At 39.2% G+C, this 27,634-nt stretch overlaps 1 protein-coding gene across 1 annotated transcript in view; it reads right to left on the minus strand.

Annotated features, from left to right (window-relative positions):
* Positions 1-27,634, minus strand: part of GPC6 (glypican 6) — an 801,791-nt gene that overhangs the window by 39,496 nt on the left and 734,661 nt on the right. Inside the window, exons 6-7 of the mRNA XM_071570470.1 lie at positions 23,822-23,965; positions 18,693-18,722 (exon numbers count right to left, since the gene is read on the minus strand). Coding sequence (XP_071426571.1) covers positions 18,693-18,722; positions 23,822-23,965 — 174 coding nt within the window. The remainder of the gene's footprint in view (positions 1-18,692; positions 18,723-23,821; positions 23,966-27,634) is intronic.

A 27,634-nucleotide genomic window follows, 5' to 3' on the forward strand; every position in this document is an offset into this window, starting at 1 on the left:
AAGTGGTTTCAAAAGTAAAGCCCTTAAAAATCAGAAGGTGGCTTTGCATGATTCTGAGCATGCTGCACTTGTAAGAAATTTGCCTCACTTCCTAGAGATTCTCTGTTCTTTGTTTCAGACCTTACATAGAGGAAAGCTGACTCCATGGGGTATGTATGACAGGAGGCTACTGATAGCCAGAATAAGCTGTGAGATAAGGTACAACTGCCCTGCAAAGCTGGATATCTTGCATTTACATCTCTGCTGCTGCTAGTGGCTGAATGGAGAGTGGGTCCTGGGCCTGGAGTTGGAATGTGAGGGAGAATAATCTTCAGCAAGATACTAATATCTCTTCTATTGTTTAATACCGTTATCCAAAAATTACAGAATCACAGAATTGCAGAATGGCTTGGTTTGGAAGGGATCTTAAAGACCATCCAGCTGCAACTCCCTTGCTGAGGGCAGGGACACCTTCCACTAGACCAAGTTGCCCAAAGCCCCATCCAGCCTGGCCTGGAACACTTCCAGGGATGGGGTATCCACATCCCTGGGCAACCCATCCAATGCTTCACCACACTCACAGCACTGAACTTCTTCCTAACAGCTAATCTAAATTTCTCCTCTTATAATTTAAAACTCTTCCTCTTATTGTATCACAATCTGCCCATAAAGAAAGTTTCTCTCCCACTTTTGTTTAAATAAGAAATAATTTAAGACCTACTTACAAAGAGTCACAGTCACACCAGAAGGAGCTTTTACAGGCATCTGGATGAGAATTGGTGTGGCAGTTTCCAGTGTAGCAATACAATCTGGCCTCAGAAGGGGAGTGAGAGTTGTACTGGTTGCAGTACATGGCTCAGCAAAGTCACGTGTGTCTCAAGGGCTACCCTAAAATCCACACTGGGGAAGGTGGAGCCCCCTAAACCTAGCCAGCTAGAAATGTGAACACAGTGAGTGTGTACCCCACTCTGCAGGGCAGTGTATGAATCATTGTTAATACATTTAGTCTATTAAAACCATTGCTAGCATATTACATACTGGGGTGTGTGGTTGCTATGGCAAGGTAGCTCTTGTTTTTTTGAGCAAAACCAGAGGATTGTAACATATATTTCTGTCCTCAAAAGGCAATTTGGCTACTGTCATGATTTAATTCCAGCTATTAACTAAGTACCATGCATCTGCTTGCTCATTCCCACTCTGCCCTCCACCCAGTGAGATGGGAGAGAGAATCACAAAAAGGTAAAAATGGGTTAAGATAAGAACAGTTTAATTCTGGAAATATTATAATAATCATATCAACAACAACAGCAACAATAACAAAACAATGATGATGAAAAGAAAAAATAGAGGGATAAAACTCAAGAGAAACAGGTAATGCACAGTAGAATTGCGCACCACCCACCGACCAATGCCCAGCTCATCCCCGAGGAGCAATCAGCCCCTCCCAGCCAACTTCCACCGGTTTATCTACTGAACATGATGCCCTGTGGTATGGAATATGCCTTTGTCCAGTTTGGGTCAGTTGTTCTGGCTATGGTCTCTCCTGGCTTCTTCATCTCCTCACTGGCAGAGCATGGGACACTGAAAAGTCCTTGATTTATAGCAAGCACTACTTAGCAACAACTAAAACATCAATATTTTATCAACATTATTCTCATACTAAATCCAAAAAAACCCCTCAGTACACCAAGCACAGAAGCTGCCACTAAGAAGAAAATTAACTCTAACTAGGACAGCTACAAAAGTAGGGTAGACTTGGATATACTCCAGTACTTAAATTTTTTGTTATCTGTCAATGCACTTTCACCACCTACTCAGCATGCATATTTTAAATCATACATCTAAGCTTCTTTGGCTTCCTATGCTAATCCATTTGCCTCCACTTTTTTTTTTTTGACTCATCACTGTGATCCAGTTTCTTGATGGTTTGGTATTTCTGTGCCATAATTTACCAGTACCTGAATCTTCTATTGGAACCAGCCAGTGGGGATTGCAGAGCAAATAACTTTTTCAAGTGGTCTCTGATTTCTGTGCACTTAGTTGGTATTCCTATATGCCCACAACACTGCAGGTGCTTTGTATAAAATTAGGTCATAAATAAAGCCTGAAAAACACCACTTTAGCAGTGACATCATAAAGTTCTGTGGTTATGGCTTCTCAGTGGTTTCAAAATCAAATTTGCTCTCTATATAAATAAAATGGTGTGAGATTTTTAGCTAATTAGCAGCCCTCCCTTGAAACATGAAAGTCAAGCACTTTGTTTCTAACTTGGGGATTATTTCCTGCTCTGAATGAATTGCATTACAGGCATAGTAAAGAAACAACTGAGCTACCTCAAAATAGAACTGCAGGAATCAGTGCCTGCATACAGCATGTTGATGAAACTTTTCATATCTGTCCCATAAGTTCTAGCTAGTGCAATGACCTAACTAACTGAGTACCCCCATGAACAATGCTGCCTGAAGATGTTTTGCTCTCTTCAGATGTGTTACAGATCAGCTGAGACAACAGGGTGAACTGGAAAGTTCAGGTGTGAATGCTATCAAATATTATATCAACATCAAAACTGAACAGAGATGGCAGGTGGCTGTTTGGGTGTGATATAAGACCTTAAGAAACTCTTGCATGCCCACCATGCAATTATACTCCCCAATAACACATCTGTCTATGCCTGTGAAGGCAAACATAACCTCTTCACTCCAAAAAAACCTTGCCACATACCTTTGTCAACTCAAGAATGGATTATTGTAATGCACTCTATCTAGAGTTACTCCTCATGACATCCTATGTGAGTGCTAACTTTTTGCAGCAACAGCTGGAAATTTTTACCTTGACTTTTCCTGCTATCTCCTCAGTTCTGTTAAGTATTTCCTTTGCAAGATAGTATCACATTTTTTAGGTCTGGCAGGTAATCATTGTTCCCAGATACATGACCTTGTATCTGGCTCTATCAAAACATGTTTTATCTAAATGTGCTAAAATCACAAGGGACTTAGATAATTTTCTTTGGCTGTCCCATTCTATAAAATATTTATTATATGACCTGTCTGTGCTACCTGAAAAACTTCTACTGAATTTTACCAATGTAAACACTCCATCCTGCAAGACCTATCACTGTTTTTTTCACAGAATCCCACAGGAAGCCATGGTTAGGTAGAGGGCAACAGTTGTGTGGAAACATGGTGATTCTCTCTATTTGCTGAGGTCAGTAAGCCAGCTAGTAAGGTCAGATACTTCTTTTTGAAATTAAAGGAAGTGCTTATATATCTTTAAAGATCTCTCTCCATTCTTAGTATTTTTAATATAGGTTTTCTCCATGTTTTGTAGAGGAAGATTTTAAAGCAGGATGCTGAGTGTCATCACTTTAAATAACAGGGTTGCATTACTAAACTAGATTACAAAATTGATTGATTATCTCTGTGAAAAACTAGAGCAGGCAGAGATGTTCTGAGATGTCATCTGCAAACTGTTGCCTTCACAGTATCATTCCCATTTTTTGCAGAGACCTGTTCAAGATTTTTGCATTTTCTCTACAAGGCATCCTTGAACCATAAGTTCTATACAGAGATACTGACTATGTAAGTGACTCTGTGATAAAATGGAATCAAGCTGTTGCTGTACTCTTTTTCTGAAGTGGCTTTTAGTGGTGCAATACTTTCTAGTATACATTTTAATGTAAAATCAGCCTCTGTAAATAACCCATTTGAGTTGCTTATTTTTATATGTTTACTATTTTTAGTTTCTTTTCCATGACAATGCTATTTTAATTTACATGATTGAGCCATCTTTTCAGAAATAATTTAATTCTATTATTGATTTTAGCAGTCAAAGCTCTTAGCTGTCTACCTTAGCTTTGGACAAAATTCTGTCATATTCTCACAAACTCATGGTACTTTTACTTTTCTCACTCATTATCTGATGACCTATTGTATGATCTCTACTACTTTCATATAAATGGGCTAAATCTGATTTTTCAAAATCAACAGATATCTGTCCTTCTGCAATATTATTTTTCTAGTGAGTCTGACATTATTATGTAGAGATCATTGCTGCTTTCTCTCCATTTCACTGCATCTGTGGACTAAGATCTGTGTATACTGACTTCATCTACAGATGGTTGTTTTGTTGGTTTTTTTTTAAGTTGCTTGTTTGAATTATTATTTTTTTTTAGAAGAAGTAGAAATAGGGGATAGAAAAGGCACCACTGCAGCATGAGGGATCCAACAGAACTCTTTGCCATTATTACCTTCTCTGGCCTAGCCTATAAGTTAAAACTGCCAGGAACATTCCTGGATCCACTGAAGACTCACTGTCCATACAGATAAACCGTGAGATCAGCTCTGGGGCAAATTACTGGCATGTTCAGGAATAGGCCAGGCACCATGACCCACATCAGTTTTCATGAGGCCACCAAGCTTGGAAAGACAAGAGACTTAACACCATGATTGTTTCAAGTTCTCAGCTCATTAAATTTCTACAGGGCTCTTCCTGAGTCAGGAACTCTGTGATCTCACCTCAGACTATGGAAGGGCCAGTCTGTTGGTGATGCCCACACCATGGCAAGTGGAGGCACCTGGCTGCAGCAGCAGTGAAGAGCCCTAACCATGATTAAGACAGCAGCATAGCCACAGCCTTATTAGCTCTGAAAGCACTGTTTAGAGGACTAAGGCATTTATAGAACAGATGCTCGTTGCACTCTACTGCTATTCACGACAAGCAGCATTCATTTCACTTAAGTCTAGTCACTTGAAAAGTAAAACTTTAGGCTAGCCTAGTTGCTTGGATTCCCACTGTAGTAATTTCTAGAGGCCAGGTCAATCTCTCCTGAGAAAGAACATGTACTAGATGGCTGTGGGATTGCCTTTGCTGACTCTACAGGGAGCCTAGATGCCTGGCTTGGTTTCATCTTTGTGTTAAAGATTCCTGAGTTCGTTTGCAATTCACAGATCAAACCAGACACATCAGTTTTGAGTACAGGACTGCCCACTAATAGACAACATTAACAGCATGAAGTATGTTCCTCTAGAAAAGGCAAGAGCTATAAATGAGAAAGAATGAACACAGAAAGCCCTGTGCTACTTGCAGATAAATGAATGGGAAAGAGGACAGACAGGGACAGAGCTACATCATGGCAGTCAGAGATCCTTGAGATAACCACAGACAGAATTTTTATACACCAGAGGGCTGGATGGCAGAGCCATGTCAATTGAACCACTTAGTCCTCTGGAGAGGCAGGTCAAGACCCGCAGAATGATGCTAAAATATCTTTATTGTCTCTTGGACCTGAGCTGGAACCTTCCCATGGTGTGGCTGGTGCTGAGCAGCAGAGGTACGCCAGCTAACCCAGAGCTGGCTTCTGACTTCTTAGGGTGAATTACTGCAGAGCGCAGAGCTGACCCATGAAACACTTTTAATTGTGATGTTCAAAACTGGAGAGAAAAAAAAATGATACCTTCTTAAGGGATCAGGAACCACTAAAGATTTTGCATCAAGAGAGGAGGAAAAAAAGGAGACCTGAAAGAGATGGCAATTTGCCACTAGGTTACTAATGGGCAGTAGTAACAAGTGGACCCACAGGGATAAAACAACAGCTTCAGGATGAAGTCTTGTTGTAGAAGGACTCTGCTTTCCTCAGATGAAAGCGTCAGGGTTCTGCACCTCTTCTACACTGTGCAGCTTTTAGGCCTATTTTCATTTCAATAATATAATATACCATGGAAGTGAGCTGGAAATCAGCCAGTTCCATTTCTCAGCTCTCCTTATTTTACAATACAGTGAGCTGTGCAAACTCCCAAGGCAGACAACTCTTCTGCTTGTTGTGTTTTGCTCCCTGGCAGCTATAAGCATTTTGATTAGCTGGTGGCCACAGGCACAGCGCAGTACCCGGAGGGCAGCTCTGCCAGCCACCATTTGGGAACATGCACCCTCAAGGATGATGCCTGCTTGCCTTCAGAAACCACAGTCATCCTGGTGTGTCGAGGCAAAAGTCCCTGATGCAGTTTTTATGAATGACTACAAATTCTGGGACTCAAGCTTAGAGGCTGCAAAAGTGGGATGTTGTGGCTGAACACAGACAATGAGATGATGCACAGCTTTGGCCTTAAGTGAGATTTATAGCTAGGGCTGTTCATGATGCAAAGAATTTGTCACTATCTAAAGAAAGAGAGAAAACAGGCTCTGTCCATTTTAAACAGAGGTTTAAATTGTAGAGGTTGTTCTTAGTTGAACAGAGGTACAGGTATAGGCTGTTAAAAGATTTCTTTCCTGAGTGCTCAAACTGCTCTGTTTAGACTGTGAAATTTTCAGTTTGTAAGTCCAAAAAACTCAGCCATATGTACATGTGATGTTCTTATATGATACAAAATATATCTGCACTTTTCTCACATGAAAACATTCAGATAGATATTCCAGATGCTCCCAATGCTTTGGATTGAATGTAATTGCCTAAAAATAATGCTCCAGCATAGTTATGGTGCACTGCCAATGAACAGCTTGCAAAAATACCTCAACAGTGATGTCAAAGAAAAAGTATTTCAGTTTTTAATGGTAAAGGTAGACATGGACTAAATTTTGAAGGGGGGGCCACATTAAATATGCTTTTTCTTCAGAAAAAAAATGTCCAAAAGATAACAGATTTTTGACTTCTAATAAATGCTATTTACCCATATTAGTTCACTTTTTGCAAACATTCCAGTGTAGTTTCCTGGGAAAATTCCTCAATTTTTAGACAATGGTTTTCAACAAAAATGTATGTGAGTCAGTTTGAATGTAACTATTTTATATGTGAGCAAATACACATGTACAGTAAAATGAAGTACTCACATCTTTCCTATCAGCTCAGAAACAAGTCCAGGTGGATTTAATCTTAGTACTAGTCTTCCACCTGAACACATCACTTATGCCATCTCTATAACAACAACTAGGAAACCTAAAGTTCTACTATCAAGGATACACTAGCATTGCTTTTCTTAAATTCCATGACAGATGGCATAGAAAATAAATGTTTTTGTTTCAAATATGATTTCTACCACTTTCCTTTTGCACAGATCAGCTAATGTCTGTAAGTGAGAAATAACTTGGATTTTATTATAACCAGATTCATAATCCATGAAAAAAATTACAGCTGTATAACAGTGTAAGAAATCAACCTAATTCTGTGTCGGCCTGCTGCTCATACACAGAGAGCTCCCTGTGCAAACATACTCCAGTAAGTGAAGGCTGCTCACAGTGTGAAATCCAGAAGTGCCATGGGCTTGCAGCTGAGAAGCCTTGTGCTGTAGAAAAACAATAATAAGAAAATGTTGAATTTCTCGAGGTGTGTGGTGCATAACAGCACACAGTGCTTCTTTTCTTGGGGGAATATGACTGGATTCAGAGTTGTCTTGCCCCAGCAGAGAGATAATTGCTGTAACTCATTAGAGAGGCTCATTTCCATTTTTCATTACTGGAGCAAAACTTTATAAACTGTGTTGAATGGAATGGGAGCTTTTATTTCCTGAGGCTGCCTATGTAATCGTTTTAATTCAACCAAACATTTGAACCAGCCTATACTGGTCATTACATCACTTGTCTTCTTCCTGTCATTTTGGGTTTAATTTCTTCATCAAATCATGCCTAGTTTTACATGTTCTTTCAATTTCTTTGTCTTGGGGCATAAGCAAGCAAACTTATTGTGCTGGTTGGTTTGCATAGTTTCTACAGTCTCCTTTTTGGAATAGCCTAACCAACATCTAACATTGATCCTACATTATTTATGTTTCAGCTGTGCAAAGAGAACACTTTCACACTGGCAATGACTTTAAACTATGTCCTATTTTAAGACAAACCTATTTATTTTCCTCATGCCCTTGCCTCATTTGCTGATCAAAGGCACTTACATCTAAAGTTTTGTTTCTTACAGATGCTTCGCCTGTCTTATTCTACAGTAAAACTGCTTGAATTTGTAACTCAGCTGAATTTATAACTCAGCTACTGTATGCATGGCTTCATCCTGTGATGGAAATGGCAAGGGGTCAGAACTCCACTGTGGGTTCAAGAGGAAGACAAAGCTGTGTCAAAAGAGTCACAAAAAGAAAAAAAAATGAGGAAGACCACAGGTTGAATCATTAAAATCCAGAAGAACTTTACCATTGTGACTGTAACTTCTTTAAGAATTGGCATACAATATGCAAGCAGATAATCTGAAAGCTTTTCTTAAAATAGCAGAAATAGAGAAGAACCAGAAAGGTGCAAAGTAACACAGTAATCAGTGGACTACTCTAAGAGTAATCCTGCAAGTTTGTCTCTAAGTAGGAGTGACATTCTCCAAGACTCTTGCCTGGAATATACAGACCTACAGATGTGCTCCAGCTTCTGCAGTGCTATGCATCAAAACAAGGAGATATCAAGCTATGATTTTCTTTTTTTTTTTTTTAAAGCTGCACTTAAGAACCACCCCAAACCCAGGGTACTTCATGTTTCTGAACCTTTGAAATCTGTAAAATACAGATGCAATTCTGCTTCAATCTGAGATAACAGACTAGGACAGAAACTTACTTTACTTAATTTATTTGTTTGGGTTTTTTTCTAGTCCTGACGAAAACCAGATAAAAAAGAAAGATAAAAGAATTTTATGGCTTATTCATCTCTTCTGGCTGATTTTCAAAAGAAATATGGTTTGATAGCCAAGGTTTGGGGTGGTTGGGATCTGAATTAATTTCTGACTCAAGTTCTTGGTGCAAAAACTGTGTTTTACAGCTCTTAGCTCTTCTTCTTGTCAGGAATCCTAAAAAGGATTGTATCCATAAAAAAAAAAGAAGAAAAAGGTACCATGATTTTTTTGTAATGCACAAAATGTTTTAATTCTGTCAGGTGCAGGAGAAAACTGAGAATCACTTTTTATTTTATCTGAACTGGATTACCCATCCTCCTTGTATGTCGTTATGCTTATTGGGTTCAATTATTTTCAAAAGATATAACCTGCCACACATTATTACACAGATGGCTTCCAGTCCTTTAAAAAAAGTACTATGCAAGCCAAATTTCTGTGATGTTTACACTTCCTTTCAAGGTGGTTTTAGCAATTTTATCTCATTTTATTTTCCTACCTAGGAAAACCTGGCAAAATATCAAAAGAAAAATGTGCAGATGAGTGCTCTTCATGGAAACTAGATAGATGCTTAGTACCTTCCCAAGTCAGGCTAACCTTGGGGTTTCTGATTAGCTTGTTGAAATTCAAATTCACTTGATGCCTGTGGATCCTTTTAGGATTAGCACCACTTTGTGTGAAGAGCAAAGTTAGATCAAGCTGTCTTGTACAATGCACCTGAAAGGCTAAAACCTGATTACTGTGTGGGTGAAGGACACCTCTTGGCTTTCCTTCTGTATTGATAATCCTACGCAAGGGTCATGATTTTGGCCTCCCGCCCCCGAATCTGCAATGCAGGGTAGCAGCTTTCTGCCCTGGTGGCATGAGTCAGCAGAGCATGCTCCACTAATTTAAAACAATTGCCAGAAGTGAAATTCCTGGTCACCTCAAATCTTCCTGCCTACATATTCACAACATGTGGGAACAAGCTTCTCCTTAGTGTTCCCCTTCTGCCTGTGCTTCAGTGCACCTGTAGTGGAAAATCCAGCACCTTTCTCTGTTGTCATACTCCATGAAGTAAGTTTTTGATCCCCACACTGGCCCATGAAAATCATATTGCTTTCTTCACAAGTCATCACCCAGCCACAGACAGGTATTGTAAAAGGAAGTACGCATAGGTTCCTGGAGGCACATGAAAGACAACTAGGACAGTTTGATTTTCTTGTGCTGGGCTGACTCTCATAAGACTCAGCAGAGAAGAAAAATTGCTGTGACTAAGGAAATATGATAGTAGTCATATAAGGAATGGAGCAAACCATATGAAATATCAGAATCTTATTTAAATAAAACATATTTTCTGAACCAGAAAATCATTTAAATATTAGGAACGAAAATTTAAAACACTCCTTGCTCTGCCTCATCACTCGATTTTCCCCCATAATTCCTTTATATCAACATATTATGCCTATTTCTATCTGACAGACCCTTTCCCCATTTACCTCTAGCTGAACGTCAATCTGACTTTTAACAGCCTCTTTAAAGATCCATAGTTTGGATTCTTTGCTCCATCTGTTTTCTGCTAACAGGCAAAGCTTGATTAACTTATCCTGATAAGTTACTATGGCAACTTCCACCAGTGCAGTGAGAATGAAACATTCACAGGTCTGTTCTTATCAACGCCCTTTCCCCACGACTATGTAATTTAATCCATTAAAATTAAATGGTGGATTGCGCAAATGAAGACTGAGCCTTGAATTCCTTGCTGGAAATTTGTCATTTGCCTGGATTATAGTGTAAGTATTACTTTCTTTGTTAGAAAGCACTTCAGCAACAGCTAGCAGAGTAAGGTCTCGAAACCAGATAACACTGCATTCAGAAGTGCACTAAATCCTAAAGAAAACCTTACTGTTATTAGTCTTGTTAATTGTCACTACTAATAGTGGAAAAGGACAAAACATTCCTGCCCAGTTTAGAGCATGGCTACCCGAAAAAGCTCAAAGCAAACTGGGAAGTGTCTAAGCATTAGACAATAGTACTTCAAATGAGGAAAAAATATGTAGGTGTTGGTCTAAACTCAGCTGCATGGTCAATATGCAGCATCAGAATCCTTTCTGAAAGCCCAGTTAGTTCATTTGCATTTGTTGGAGAGCTTTCAGGCATTTACAGGCACTTGCTTGAGTGCAAAGTTCAGAAACTTACTTGTGTCCTTAGCATCCATTAAGGGCCTGCAGAGTATGGCTCATATCCTGTAGTGAGAGGGCAGCCTTGGTTATTTGGTTCAGGAGGCCAGAATTAAATCTTTAGGTGATTAAAGGACATGGAAATATCTTGGTTGCATCTTCCTTCTTACAGTGATGCCCTCCTAATCTCTGTTTCCTCTCTGATAAAGTGAATGGGTGAGAGCAGAGAGAGTGTTATAGCATGGGAATGAGTGGCCTTGAAGTGATTATGGTGCCTTTGCCATAGGGACACATTAAGGAATAAATGACATTGAAGAATATGTCCCTATATATCATTAAATATTTTCTAGATTTCTGAAAGCGTGTTTGTCAGCCGTGTTATTTCACATTTTAGTAGAGAAATAAATCAGCATTACAACCTGTGGAAAATAGGATTTTTAAAAGTACTTCAACAACTAGCTTTAGGATTCCAAGACTTTTGTCCCAGAACATTACCAAGTCAATTTGCAGTTGGTCACATTCCCAAGTGAGCAGCTGCACATTTTACAGGCAGTATTTTTAATCCAGTCCATCCCTCTCCTATCTGTCTATATCAGTCTGATTTTGTAAAAAAAGAGATTTTTAAGGGACTGTTTTCCACACTGATTTTTACCAAGCAAGGTGTGACTTGATGAAAAGTATGATGAATCTGAGCCTCTCTTTGCAGGCAGAAAGGAGCTGAGTTACCCATTTTCCATTCAACAATGAAGGTCTTTACCTAGGTGAACTACCTGGCCTAGCAATAAGGATTTGGATAGGATGAGATAGGAACTGTCCTCTTTTCTTTCCCAAAAATGTAAGCATTATGATCTGGGACAAATGGGTTGCATATAAAAACAGCCATGGTTTTCCAGCACTACATGTGAAAATGCTCTGTACTTTAAGAAGAGGTGTATCTTCCCAGTCTCTGGGAGTCCTGTACCCTGGACAGTATTGCATTTCTACTGCTCTGCACTTGGAAGTGTAATCTGAACTGAATTGCCTGAGCATAAGTGACAAGGGGAAGACTTTCTCAACTTTCTCCTCTTTCTCCTCTTTCTCTTGTGAGGCAAAGAGTTTACAGTTCAGACTTTGTTAACTTTGTTATTACAAATATGCTTTACAGAAACCACAGATTAATTTTTCTGGATCACTCCATTCCCTAGTACAAATGAAGGCTAAGAAAATTATAGAGACATTGAGCAATGACTGGGAGTCCTGCTTCTTTTATGTCAGAAGAAAAGGTCTGAAAGAAAGATCTCATTAAGGTGTACAAGACAGGAACATATTTTTAATACATGTTCAACGCCAAGCACAGAGTGACCCCTTGTTGCCAAATGAAATGAAGTGGAAATACCATCAAAGTGTATAACAGCAATTTCACAGTCTGTCCGGACCATGAGCTCCACAAAGCAGAATCTGTGAGTGAAATTCATCCCATATGATGTCAGCATTCATGTTCTAGCTACAAACTCTTCTGCAGGCAATGTTAAGAAGCAGGAACTGAAGACTACAAGTGCTACTTAATCCAACCAAGATTTTTGAAGTAGCTTGGATTGCCTCTTTCTCTCATCTGGCAGCAAAGGATACATTGTTTGGCTCTAGGGTTAGATACCTCAATTTGGTCTGTTCGATTTTGTCTGAAGGAAAGCATAACAGTTGAAGGACTTTTGTGTACAATTTTTTTCTATTATTATAAATATTCCCTTCTTTTTTTCAGACCATTAACATTTATTGTGAGATCAGAGAAAAGGAAATTTCTTTCAGGTTTATTTATTATGCAGTGAATTTTTTTCTATAACTGACTGAGGTTTTTTTCAGCAGAAGGAACGCGTTACTTAAGTTCCTGTTATTTCTCCATATATATCACACTTTAATATACGAGCACTGTAGGTATGTTACATTAAAAACTCCAAGCAATCAGCTTTTGCTTTAGTTGCTATAGCACTTACTTAGGTAACATAGTTATTATTATTTACTGGAATTTTTTATGGGTTTGAATGTGTCAGAATAAAAAAACTTTAACTCCAATCTGTTTTCATTTGAGTTCCTATATAGTATTGATGCTGTCTGAGTACAATAGGAAAGCAAAATTCCCAGCACTTTAAAGTAAAGGCAATTATCACAGGGCCTGTTAAGAGCTGGTTGTATACCAGCAGCGTGGTTTGTTCCCATACAGATGAATAGGACTATCAGCTGTCCATCAGGCTCTGGCAGTGTGTTATGGGTGTTGACACATCAGCTGAGTGTCAAAGAACAGCACACAGATATCCACTGCCTTTGGAAGCCTTCCCTCTCTTCCACATGCCAGTACAGGTGTCCGGTAGGTCCTGCACCAAAGCAGAGACCATGTGAAGGCCCTAGATGCCTCTGTCTGGTCACCCTGTGACCTCTTAGCCAGTGGAGCCTATGGAGTTTTTCAAGTTGCCAGCTGCCTCATTTTGGTCTAATTTAAGTTCTTATGATTAGCTCCTAGATTCCTCATTCAATACAGATATAAATGAATCTAATGCTATTTTGGAGTCCTCTAGAGCATCCAGAAGACTGAAAAACTTCTGTAAGGCCCTTATCACTCACAGCTGTCAGCTCTTTGCAGATGGCTGGATAGTTCAGGGCATCTGGCTTAGCACGAGTCACTTGTGTTTCAGTGAATGAGTTCTGCCTATTAATGACCACCTTGACTAGATCTCCACTGCTACCATGGAAGATTAACAAACCCAGCCCCACAGAGCACCCCTATTAGAGACATTGAATAAGACACAGTGAATTCCATTTCTTATGTAACAGAAATGCCATTTACATGAAAGAAACAGCAAGACCCAAGAAAAGCAACAAAGACATGTATATGATGGTAATTTATAATTGCTGCCACCAGATCACAAAGCCACTGGAACAGGATGAAATTGTGAACATCTATTCAGCTCCCAGCAAGTACACCTGAGTCCTCAATTCTAATTGTCTCAGTCACATTCACTTTGGTGGGGCTGTTTGTGGAGAAGTCAGATATCGACTGCTCGTCAGGAGTTAATCTAACACAGCTCTAGCCCTCTGTAAGCTAAATATCTTGCCAAGACTAAAGGTCTTCATAGTTAATAAAGAAACACTGGTGTTTCTAGGGAGCTATTCAGGCAATCTCTGGCAGATGTTTGCATTAGACTGGGAATTACACTCTGAAAATGTCCTGTTTCCTTAACCAACTCTGGAGGAAGTTCATACAACTAATTCTGTGCTACTAAGTCAACACTACTAATCCTGTAGCTGAAGTTCTCTATTACTGTGTACCTCAGTACTTGCCAGGGTCCTGTTGAAGCAGGTGCCTGAATCTTGCAGGCATTCTATTTTCCATGGTGATTGGGCATCTGGAGTGGTGATAACAGGTGAGCTACACATTTTGCCCTAATGTGAAGCAGTGAGGCTGCTAGGGTCTACACCCAGACCTAGGATCCAGAAAGTGCTGCTGGCTTTGCTCATAGATGCACAATCTTAGACTAGTTCTCCACTGATGATGAATAAAATTCAATATGATGAATCCTGGCCTTCTCCCTCCCCCAGCATTATTAGTCGCCTTGGCTTTCCTACCAATGAATATCTGTAAGTAGCCACTGAAAATTTGCTGTTTACATGCAGCTCTGCATTACAGAAGCATCCTGTATTGCTATTCCAACAACCTAGACTGATATGTTGATATGATTGAAGGATGGGAGATGGAAGCATGAAAAAAACATGGGAAATCTTTCCTAATGTAAAGTGTTTGGGTTTGACTAAAGGAGGTTCACAGAAGGGTCACCATTTGTAATGAAGATAAACCTTTTTATTCCTTGTATTTTACCTCCTCTTTAACCACTAGTAATACACATAAAAGTTCATAAAGGGCCAATTTCTGTCTGTTATAAACAAAGAAAAATGTATATGTTTGGCTTGGGAAATCAGTTTCAGTCTGCTGTAACCTACTGTCTGTTCTAAATGGAGTCTGGCACCAAACATTCCAGTTATAAGTTCACAATACATCCGTGTGCTGCAGTCTAATAAAATAAAAGTACCTGCAAAGTCTGAAGAAAACTAATTGCCAGTAAAGCATAAAATTTACTTTACTTCGGAGAGTAAGAATCAGTATTTGCAAATTATTCAGAAATTACTGAAGTTTTCATTTCTCTGTTGGAATCCACACTTGTGCACAACTTTGTTGCTGGAAAGACATTTTATGTTTTGTAGTCTCTTCCACAAAAAGGACCCTCTAATTCTCTAGTGGCAAATGAACTGTTGTTATATTACAAATCCATTTCTTACAAGAATTTAGAATTTGTTGGTTGCACTCATCTTAACAGTGTAAGAATTTAACACAGGTGAATACTTTCCAGGCATGCAGTCAGTCAACATTGTTACAGTCATGTCACTTGGAAGCATCTAAATTAGCATGATTTATGCACTGCAAGCAGGGACACAAGCTCTGCTACAAATTTTTAAACCATTTTTTCTTTCTAATGTCCTATCAAAATGCTAACATACAGATGTTTATAAGGTCAGTGTCTTTCTTTATTGTGAACAAGAACACTAGGAATTCACTTTTCCTTCTGCACAGACACGTGAAATGAAATGTGACCTATCTTTCAGCTGAAAGAGCAGTGTGAATATATTTCCTGCTTAGGTTCATCTTCCAGAGACTGGTAATATAAACTTTCTGTATATTGGAAAAAACCCTCTAATTATAATTGAGCAGAAACTAAAACATCAAATGGAGGGAAGCAGATTTTAATCCAAATTTACAAGGCAGAATTGCCATTGAATAAAATTGTGTGGCCTTCAAACTAGTTATTTTTGTTTGAGCCATCCTTATAGGTACCTGATGATACCATGACAATGAGTATGATTAGCAGTATTATAGGAACTATCTATCAATATATTTTACAGAACAAAATCTCTTTTGTGCACATCTGATTCATACAGCCTAACTCCAACACCCAGCATTACAATTAGACATCTATAAATTGGATGTCTGACCTAATCATCCAAACTCTATTCATACCCAGTGGGAAATAAGGAGTAATTCAGATCCTTGCCTTCTCGAAGTGAATATCTTAAGGAAGGTCTGGAGGAACTAATCTCCATCGATTAGTAAAGAAATGAGGTGATATAGCTTGGACTTTGATAGCAACACTAGAAACATGGAAAGCTAGGACAAATAAATCCTACTTCCTGTTCATCTGGTTTGATAGGGCATAGATGTGCAGATTTTAGCCTAGACATCTTGCTTCTCTTTACCCTAACAGTCAAACTCAGGCTTCACATAATTTCTCAATGTACAACAGAAGCCCCTTAACTATGTAATTTCTTCATCTTACTGTTTGCATACGAGTCTGGTAATCAGGAGTGGATTCTGCCTGCATGTTTTCTCTTCCCAATCTTTCTAACAGGGATATATATACCACTCACACCCTTAAGAGTTTCCTGGAAATGGAATGACATAATGACTCTCAGTGGGTCTTCACACCGATCAGGTAAAGGAAGTTCAAATAGTTCTAACAGGTACCTTTTAGAAGATGTTCAAGCAGGCACTGTGTTCCTTGAGACAGCCTGCACATCACTCTTCAGCAAGGCAGAAGCTGCATGGCAAACAAGACTGCGCATTTTTTTGACAACTAATTAAGGTAGAGATCTGAGGCAACCACCATAATAAAGCTCTTTCTTAGTAACCACCTCTTGCAATGTAATGCATCAGATACAGCAGCATGCACAACCATTCATCTAGGAGATGGAATAATATCACCATTTTTTAAAACAGGAATCTGTCAGGTCTCCCAGGAGAGTTCTGACAGCCACCATCATTCATCCACCTTTGCCACCTAAAACTGGCATCAACCATGAGGGAAAAAGTGATTGCACAGACTTAAACTTTTCTTGTGACACAGAAAAAGAGGCTAAACAAAACTTGACACTAAGCAAACACTTGCTTTCGGAGAACCAAGCAAGTCCTAAATCTGACCCCAAGTGACCACAATGAATGTTGCAAAACATATTTATTTACTGGGTGTATTGCATCCAAACAGCTAATAAGAAACAAAACTCTGTCTAAACACAAAAACCCTAAAGCTGGAGGAGCTGTACATTTTGTTTTACAGGAGTCATCTGCTGATTAATATCAGGGTTAAATAGTACATCCAACAGCACAGTGGCTAAGGGTTGTAGGGGCGTAACCTGTAGGAAGCCACAGGGCTTCTAAAATGCTGTGCAAGTCTGTCATCTTCACTCTTAAGAATGTGACCCAAACCTCCTTAGTTATGATGCCTTTTAAAGACTCATTGTTTGTGTCTTTCTCTGTGGACTCTGGATGCAGAAGGTGTTTGGAAAATTAACCTCAGGATTTTAAACCATCTAAGATTTATACCTACTGGATTTTATTCTAGAGTCTCTTGAGAAAAAAAAATGTTGAGGACAAATATCCTATTTCAGGAAAATTGTGCTATCACTGCATATATTTAACAGTTCTAGATTCTAGACTAAATGGATTCTAACAACTGAAATAAAAGCTCCACTTTCAAGAGCGTTCCAGAAGATTCTCTGGGCAATTCAGATCAGTGTCTGAATACTGCCTTGTTACTTTTCACTATTTTATAGCTAAAATGTAAAGCAGATTGATTTTTGAAATTGTATTTTCTATTTCACGTAGTTTTGGAGCACTGGGAAGGAATTGTTCACAACAGATTTGTTAGGTTACTATAACTTTTTTTTTATTATAACAAAAATCATTACAGAATGGAATAAAAAAAAATTAAAAATATGACTGAATGGACACAAAGTACGTCCCACTTTATTTCTAAAAAAGGTGGTTCAGGGTGATTTCCTTGTGGACATTGAGACTTAATTTACTGTTACTTTAAGGAAAGCAGGAGGGACTCTAAAAGAAGGTCTTCCTGGAAAGTGTGACACAGTATATTCTCCCCCCCAGGGTAAAGAACATGAAAGGTGTTTGTTTTCAGACTGGGTGCATGCCCATCCACTTATCTATGCAGCCACTATGCTGTACTTGAATGCAAAACACTTGCAAAATGCCACAGTCAATTTCTCAGTCGCCTTTCTCCATAGTATGCATGTACATTGTGTATTATATGGTTAATAGTGCATCTGTACCCTTGTGGAAAATCAAGAAAGCTTCCATGATCTCCTGAAAGAAAACCTGGAATTATTTTATACACGTCCAGCCAGGTCAGGCTGCAGTATGTTCTCAGGAGAAATTTCAGCTGAATTAAGACAGCTCCGTGCTGTACAGTGATGTGGTGGATACAGAGGTACTTGAGGCAGTACGGCTGTATCAGCATGGTGCTCTCCATAGACTAATTAGTCCTGCTAAGAAGTTGGACTATTAAGTCTGAGCTAAATGTGTATCTGCATGGTGCTGTGTTCCTGCCTTCCCCTTGGGATGAGCTGGATGAACTCTGCCAAAGAGGGTTTTCTGTTTGGAATCAGGGACCTCCTATAGTCACAAAAACTTATGAAGCTGTAAAGCATAAGGGGATTGGACAGGAAGACAGGGGCAATTCTAGAGGGAGAGCCCAGGAAGGTCTGGGAGCTATTTCCATTGCTCCAGGCACAGGACTCAGAGCTGAATGCCATTGCAGTGTCTGCATTGCTGCACATGCATTTGTGGGGTCTGAGATCGTGGGGACACTTATGTCAGTTTTTAGTTCAATGAGGGAATACAGATGCTCTTTTCTGGGGGTGGGGCATCATTCTTGAAGTGAGAAAAAAAGTACAGGAAGGCACCAGCAGCTCTGGGCATGTGAAACCAGTAAGAATACAAAATTACAGGCAGACTGGTAGCATTTTAGCCTATGAGACACACACACACACACACAAAGTAAATTTGGTGAAGATGAAACTTAAACAAGTGTTTTTTCCAGCATCGTACAAAGACAAATGGCAATGAAATGAAGAATAAGAATACCAAAGCTTACACCATGTTGCATTGTCCTCCAGATAGTCCTCTGGGAAGCAATAGGGAAACAGATTCAGGGAACAGAAAAACAAAACAAAACAAAACAAAATAAACCACAGGTTATACCAAACAGGCAACCACAGAGAAGATAAGTATTCTTTATAAGCATTCAGTTTTAAATGAGAAACTTTAGATCGTGCTCCACAGAAGCAGGTGAGCTTAAAATGATTTAATTTTTTGACAGTTTTTTAATTTAATGTACTGATGTACTGGTGTACTTGCTAGATGCCTGACAAGACTGAGGTTGTCACTTTTTGGCATTTTGTAGAAGAGGGATATGGAAAGGTTTCTCTGAGCTGTTCAAGGGTAGACTTTAGAATGAGATGAACTGTGACTTAGACATATTTGACTTCAATTCAGTTGCCCAACTGAACAAAGGTCTTAATTTCTCTCTGTTAACAGTAAAAAATACAGCCATCCAGACTCACATCTACATAGCTGATTATTGGTATCTTCACTATAGATCTCTATATTGAATTAGAAAAGTCCTCATTTTTGCTTCTGTTGCAGTCCGTAAAGAAACATGGTGGAACACAGTTATGTAAATATAGGAGAGCAAGTGGATTTAGTAGCTCAGAGATATTCTGTCTTACTTCCAGCCAGATCTCCTGTGACTTTATTTTCACCTTTGAACATCTTGAATACCACAGAGCATTAAATGCCTATGTTTATGTAGCTGAATTTCACCTAGTGGAAGCTGCAGCTGGGGCTCAGATCTGTTCTCTCCCACCTTGGTGCCACATAGTGGACATACTCTAGGATGTTCCATCCAGACTTCAGCTACCAGAAGTCCAGTAGGGCATAAGCATCCCAAATAACTGTCCCATTTACCAGCTCAATTAGATGTCTTATATACTCCAAGGCATCTCAGTCTTGAATATCTACATGTGAATATTGCAGCTGAGCCTTTTTGTTCCTAATCTGTGAGAGATGTCTGTGACATGTGGGGTGAATCACTCTTCAAAGATGTATGTCTCTACATTGACTTCAGAAAGAGCCTGACTTTTAGGTCTAGTGCTGTGAGGATGAAATTGAATTGCCTCAGCATAAGTATTTTGAATTTCCTGAGCTACTGTTGTGTATTCTAGTCAGCTTCTCACTGCTGCTCCAGAACTATACTGGTCTCCTCTATTTTCTATGCTGTATCTGCTGGTCCCATATTTTATATACCCTGAGATGTCTCAGATGGTGCTTTACATCCACACTTAGACAAGCCTGTTAAGCTCTACACAACTTCAGAAATAAATCTGATGTTTTCAAAACCACATATACCATGGCTTTTGGTGGATATTTATTTTTTCCACATTTCTCATGATTCATTTTGATTTATTTCTTATTTATTAAGCCTTACTTTTTACAGCTATGACAATAACACAGGGAAACCACTTTCCTTCCTTTTGGAACAGAATAGCTGGATTAATCACACAAGTTCAGGTAAGGATGAAGGAGAATTTTCTCAGATGTGTTCAGTAGCTGGTGATTTCAGTGTAGGCTTTTATTAGGGTTGCTTTATGCAACATACCTGATAAAATATGCTCATCTGAATTAAGTTTTATAAATGGGCCTATGAGCAGGAATAAAAAAAATAAGTTGGTTCAGGTGTGATACATGTTTTTATACGATTGACGTGCAGAGGAATTATTTTCTAAACTTGGTTTCTTCTCCTGTTGTCCAAGTTGAGCAGGAGGGACCACCTGACACTGTGTGTGGGTGATCAAAGCTGTGTATTCTACCCCCTCTATTCATTCCCCAAGGACAATGGGCCATTAGCAGCAGCTGCCCAGGGAGCCATTATCACCTTCACACCCAGCCTGAGGGGGCGGAGCTGCTCATGGGCCATCAACAGTTCAACACCCCCTGGCTCCCAGAGTTGATCACCCATTGTGTGAGTCCCCGCCCAGGGGGAGGGACTGGGTGCTCCCTGAGGGTACATAAGTGGTGGGTAAGAAGACTTTGGTAACTTCTCATCAGATCCAGAGGAGCAGCAGGACCTTGACAGGAGGAGATCACCGCTCTCGCCCAGACCACAGCCCTCGCCTGCACCAACAGGTTTTTCATTTCCTTTTGATCTGGACTTGGGGGAGCCACAGGGGTCTCAGCACAAGGGCAAACAAACCCCCTTGGGTTTGTGCCCCAGGACACTGGGTTATACTGCTGGGTTTTTGTGAGTTGAAAGCAATTTCCCTTGTGTGTCAGTGTTTTTATTGTAATATTATCATTAAATTTTAGGTCTGACTTATAATCTCTCTCTCATGGTGAGTTCATTTCCCCTGCTGGTTCGCCTTTAAACCAGCACACCTGTCAAAGACAGATAAAAGCAGAATTGTTTGTCACTTCTTTTGAGGTTTACATAACTGCATGTTTGGACTTTGCTATGACAGTTTAGAGTTAAGTGGTCTGACAGTGTTTTATGAATGCAAACTCCAGAACAGACTTCTAAAACCACTAACAGAACACCGAGCAGTCAGCTGATTCACGAGAAAAGACTTGTTTCTTATATCTATAATAATCAAAAGGATCTTTAACTGTTTGACATCACCATCAAAATGCTAATAGTGCAGTATGTTTATATTAAGTAAGCAATAGAAAATGATCAGTGTGCAGACAGGGAAACTGCTGTGAGTGTAGTTCTCCTTATGTCCTGTTAGAAATGCAAGGATTAGGAGGATCTAAATGAAGCTGGCCCTTCAAGCTCTGGTTATAGTTAATGAAGAGAGATACATCATTCAGAGAATGATTCAGCACATGAAATGCTAAGATTCTAATGTAGACAAGTTAAATGGTATTTCTGTGAGGCAGGAGTATAGCATTTACATCCTTCTGGATCAAATCATCCAAGAAGGTGTAAGATGCAGGCAGTGACCTTTCCCAAGTGCTGCCAAGGGGTTACAGCTCTGAAATAAGACTTCTGCTTTAATCCACATAAATAAGCTTTCCCAGCTCCAGATGATGTTAGTGGCCATCTTGGAATTGAGGAATTATTGGTCTCAACCCAGAAGGAGACAACACATTCATCACTGCTGTTTGAAGATGTATTTGATACCAACACTCATCACTAACAGACCATAAATAGTTATTATTTTAAATATCATCAACAAGAAACAGCAAATAGATAATTGGCTTGAACATTTTAAAAAGCAACAGCAGCAATACTGAAGTATTTGGTTTTTTGTCTGAAATAATGCATAAACAAATCTAGTTAAATCACATGGAGATAAGTTCCCTTTTCAAAGTCTAGAAGTTATTAGGAGTTATAAAGATTATCTACATTGACAATTATCTTTCATGTAATTGTCTTTCTTTAGCTACAGCCTTTAAAGGCTGGCTGCTTTATTCAGGGTGCTCCTCAGTATTTTGGAAGGTTGTAGTTTAAAAATTGTATTAATACATTTAGAAGTAGTCTTCTTATATCAGTATGCAATGTCTCTTAAACCTGCTTTTTTCCATTGCAAAGATGTGTGAACTGTTCTTACAACATCAGAGTAATCCAAGCTGAACTGTGCTACCAGGCTTCCTTTGTATGCTCTTGGTTCCATTTGAGCTGTTTGCAACCTTTAGCTTTGACAGATCATGATTGAAACCTAAAGGGTTTGGGGACCTTTCACTTCACCTTGACCAATTCTAGATTAAGATCAAGGCCTCTGCTATGAGCAGTACAGAAGGACTTTGAATCTAAAGTGAAAGTGTGAAATTGAGAGCCCATCAAATACGGATTGAGTATTGCCAGTCAGATTTTTAGCCTGAGATGTTACACTGGGTTGTGAAGCTGCTGTGGAAAGACCTGTCTACAATGGAGGTAGGCATCTTTTCTGCTTCTCATTTTAGGATAACCAGGCTACACTGTTTTCAGGAGAGCAGAGAACTAACAACTGTTGCTTTTTGATGCAGAGTCATCCCATGACTGGACTAGAAATACCTCGTTACTTTCCTGTTGAATTGCCATAAAGATTGACAGATACAGTAGATGGAATACAGCATAGGCCGAAATGATTGGAAAGACTTGGCACTGTGAAAGATTACTATGATCATCAAATGAATTTGCTGAATGATGTTGTCAAGAAGATGCCCAGGTCCTCAGCTGAATTAGTGTATTTGGTCTCCTGCTTGATTTAAGTTGCGTATTGGAGAAACTTCTAGACAATTTAGGCTCACAATCAGACTCACAGCAAGAAATTTTGGTGCCCTAGTGCAGTCAGCACCTGCCTGGCAGCCACCAGGAATGCAGCTCACCAGAACCCATACCTGCTTCCAGCTGAGCACTCCTTTCGCCTTACTCTTGCTACAGACCTAAGTGCTACTTTCTTCAGTGAGACAGAACAGTGCCATGCAAATGTGCAGCAAGAAGCTGAGGACATGCAATATGGTCTGTTTTAATTCAGAAGTTTTACAGCTCTTTAATTTTGGTCATCGGTTTACCTAGAGAGGGGTCATGCAACGGTATTAACAGCTACAGTAATTAGCCCTATGTAAATCTGTAGATGTATAAATAGCAGGAGCATTGAACTCTGAAATGTTAATCCAATGACAGGTAGTAAAGAAAATAATCTTATGCTAAAGTATGCTTTTTTTCAAAATTATTGAATAAGTAAAGCAAGATCACTGAATTTTTAGCTGATTAAAGTCAATTGTTGAGATGGATAGAAATAAAGCAATGTTAATTTTACAATTAAAGAAGTGAAACAAATCAATGTGCTTTTGCAAGTGCATCAGTAAAAGAACTAAGTGATAAAAATGATACATAACTCCTAAAATATAAAATAAAAATTTGTAAAATATTGCTTTAGATCTCACTTGAAAGAGAATGTACATTGCAAAGTACCTGCTAAGGCTTATCTCTTTTTTTGGCCTCCAGGAAAGAGCTTATTCTCTTCTAGCATTTCTAATACATAAAAACAGAGTCATATTGATCTCCTCCTACAATGCAATTCTATACAATTTCCAATGGAGAAGGAAAGATTTACTGAATGCTAAAACAGCTGGCAAAGAAATTATAGTGATTATGAAATTATTAGACCAGGATATTGCAACCTTCTAGTATATCACTAAGCCTTTTCTACTTAATTGAAACTGGGATATATTTTGCCTTACCAGCCTATCCAAACTTGTGCCAGCAGCAGTTGTAGGTTGCTCCTCTGGGCTATATGTCCTAAACCGAGTGTTGAAGTTTTCAGCAACAGAACGGGAAGATCTCAGTGCAGGTGCTGGTTTAGGTTGGCCACATCCTTGGAAAACCTGAAAAAGACATTGTTGGTTATATGAAAATAATAAAAAAAGGAAGCTGTTATTTTGTAGCCTCTTTATTCTTTCTTTTGTGTATTGAAACTGGATTTGACTAACATTTTTATAGTAGTGAATTGAGTGCTTGGCCTGCATTAAAATTCAGGTTAATAATTAAGCATTATTAGCTACTTGGTGATGGTATAAACACACACAGGGACTTTAAAATCCCCTTAATTTAGGAAAACATCTTAATTGCTGTCTTTCTATGGAGAGAAATGAGAAAAGAGATGTTCTTTGTGGCAGGAGTCAGTTGATAACTGTGTTCAATTTTGTTAAAATGTGGTGTTTACCCAGAATCACAGGTCATCCATAATCCCTACAGCTTTTCCTACCTTGTAATCTTACTTGTAGTCTTAGAGAAAAGGTCAGTGATGGAGTAGTCTTTTAACAGGAAAACTTTCTTATTCCTTACCAATTTGTCCCTAGAAGAGGAGTGAGGCACACTGAGTGGGCAACAGAGATAGTTATTTTCTGCCAGTGTGTTGGTTTTCTAGGTATAAAAAAATAATAAGTTCAAGGTTATGAGATTTTTTTATATACTTCCATTTGGAAAAAAGTTTCAGTGTTATGTATCTGATGGGTTCCAAAGGATACAGAGGAGACTTTTGACTACTGGATATCAAGTACATTTCCCAGAAGCATTGTCACACAAGCTGCACATCAGAAAAGAGGTAGAATATCAGAGTAAAAATTTTCAAGTGCTCTCATGAAGTAGGATCCTAGTGTTTGCCTTCATAACAACTTCTTCAGTTCTAGAATAATTTTGATTTTTGTGACTGTAGTATTTTACCTGTTCCAACATTTTGCCTCCCTTCAGAAGAAAAAAAAATTAAATGTCAGAAATGTAAGATATATTTTACAACCCCTAATGCCAAACACAGACTGTCTGAATGAGCTTTGTGGAAGTGAAAACTATGCAGGTACTGTGTTTTGATTTTAGGGTCAAATGGCTTCTTTTTTTTTGTGTCTGTGTTGGGTTTGTGTGACCAGGTTTTGGTAGTGGGGGAGCTACAGAGTGGCTTCTTTGAGAAGCTGCCAGAAGCTTCCCTCATGTCTGGCAGAGCCAATGCCAGGTGGCTTCAGGACTGATCCATCACTCGCCAAGGCCAAGCCAATTGGGAATGATAGCAGTGCCCCTGTGCTAACATACTTAAGAAGGAAAAAAAAATTTGAGCAGATGTAATTGTGGCCAGAGAAGAGAGGAGTGAGAATATGAGATGAACAATTCTGCAGACACCAAGGTTAGTGGAGAAGGAGGGGCAGGAGGTGCTCCAGGTGCCAGGGCTGAGGTTCACCTGCAGCCCATGGTGAAGACTGTGGTGAAGCAGCTGTGCCCATGCAGCCCATGGAGGTCTATGGGGGTGCAGCCTATGCAGAGGACCCATGCCAGAGCAAGCACATGCCCAAGGGATGGTTGTGACCCCGTGGGAAGCCTGTGCAGGAGCAGGAGCCTGGCAGGGACCTGCAGGCCCATGGAGGGAGGAATCCATGCTGGAGCAGAGTTTCCTGGTAGGACATGTGGCCCTGTGGCAGACTCACACTGGAGCAATCTGTGCCTGATGGACTGCACCCTGTGGAAGAGTGACCCACACTGCAGCATTTTGTAGAGAACTGTTGCCTGTGGAATGGACTCATATGGAAGAAGATTATGGAGGACTGTCTCATGTAGGAGAGACCCCATTCTGGAGCAGGGCAAGGATTCCTCTCCCTGAGCAGTGACAGGAACATGTGGTGAACTAACTGGAACCCCCACTCCCTGTCTCTCTATGCTGCTGGGAGTGGAGAAGGTGGAGAGTTGGGAAGCAGGAAGGGGTGAGGGGAAGGTGTTTTTAAGATTTATTTTGCTTTCATTATCCTGCTCTGATTTGGTTAGTAATAAATTCAGTTAATATCCCCCAGGTGAATCTGTTTTTCCCATGATGGTAATCAGTGACTGATCTCTCCCTGTCCTTATCTCAACTCATGAACCTTTTGTTATATTTTCTCTTCCCTCTCTGGATGTGGAAGGGAGTGATAGAGTGGCTTTGGTGAATGCCTGGCATCCAGCCAGAGTCAAAACACTACAGTGGCAAATAAGACAACAAACTCACAAGTTATATTATGACCTAGTGATTAAAAAGAGTCATGTTTCACTTTCAGACTTTTAGATTTTCTGCCTTGAGTGGTTTAGTCATGAAGTGGTCATAGATGTGTGACTTTCATTTCTTGCAGGATAAATTACAATTGGCTCTCAGTTAGGTTTCCTGATGTTAATTTAAAGGTCCCAAATGATTCAGAATTTGCTGAAAAAGCTGTTTCATAGTAAATATATGTCCAATCATCAGGTCTGCTTTTGCTGAAAGTCCAGCAAGTCAGCTGTTGTACGGCCATTGGGATTTTTATTTTGATTGGAATACTGTTTGGTCTGGTTTCAGAATATCTGTTTTAAGAGTTTCTAGCCTCCCTAGTCATGAGGACTATTGGCCGATAAATTAATTGAGTCAATCAAGAAAGATGTGTTAAGCTTGCAAATTTCTAATTTGTGTTAAGGGCATCAGTTACACTTACAAATATTTAATCATATTTATTCTGACTTAAGATAAGTGATATGCTGAAAAAATAAGTTTTTATTCAGATATCTATGAAATACCATTTACTCAACTAAGTGATCAAGAATTTGCTTACCAAGACACTGGACAATTATCCAAACATGCAACTAAATTCTCAGGGGAAAGGAAAATGCGGGCACTTCTTAAATTTCCCAGGGTGTGACTGTTAGGCTACTTGTATGACCATGTGGTGCAACTATAAGTCTACATAATTTATATTTCATCTTCTTATGACATACTGAAAAAAACCCCGACATAGACTTTGTGCCATTTAGCTTCATACAAATAGTGGTAGCAAGTGTTTTTTTATGAACAACTTTACATGTAGTCAGATGATAATAGAGATGGAAACTGGATAGTAATTTTTACATCACAGAAGAAGAAATAATACTTTTTAAGTGACCTGGCAGACATGCAGTAAAGATACAATATTCAGTATCTAAATTTTGAGTGCAAAAGAGACAGTTTTTAATTTGTGTTCTGTATTAACTAACAGAAGAGAAACTATAAAACTGATAACTGATATTAACAAATGCTTCCTAAGTAGAAGCACATGAAATACTTTCTTCACAATGCTACTGAGAGATACTGAGCAATTTCTGGAAAAATATTCATGTGTTTCATTGCATGCCGTGAATTGCTAACAAATCCTTTCCCTTTAAAAAATTGGATTTTATATATAATTAGTGCCATCCATTTAATCTGAATTTAGAGATTAGATTCCATTTGAAATTAAGAACCCCAAACTTAGGTGTGTATGTGTACATGTTTACATTTGAGTTAAACATCTAACCTTCCATTTTAGACAGGGGAGCTCAAAATCTTCCTTCAGTTTCTCTCTTATCAGCATCTAGAGTAGTTTGTGATGTCCTTGGATATATGAAACATCTGTTAAGACTGTCTTAACACAAGACCATTCCCCACTGAACTGCAATTAAAACTGAAAAGGACCAGATCTCTCTGGTCAGGGATATGAACCAAACCATGAGAGCAAGTCAACAGAGCCAGTGAAGAATAATATCTATCAAGTTGA

This window comes from Pithys albifrons, chromosome 1 (genome assembly GCF_047495875.1).
Source record: "Pithys albifrons albifrons isolate INPA30051 chromosome 1, PitAlb_v1, whole genome shotgun sequence".
In the NCBI taxonomy this organism is placed as follows: Eukaryota; Metazoa; Chordata; class Aves; order Passeriformes; family Thamnophilidae; genus Pithys; species Pithys albifrons.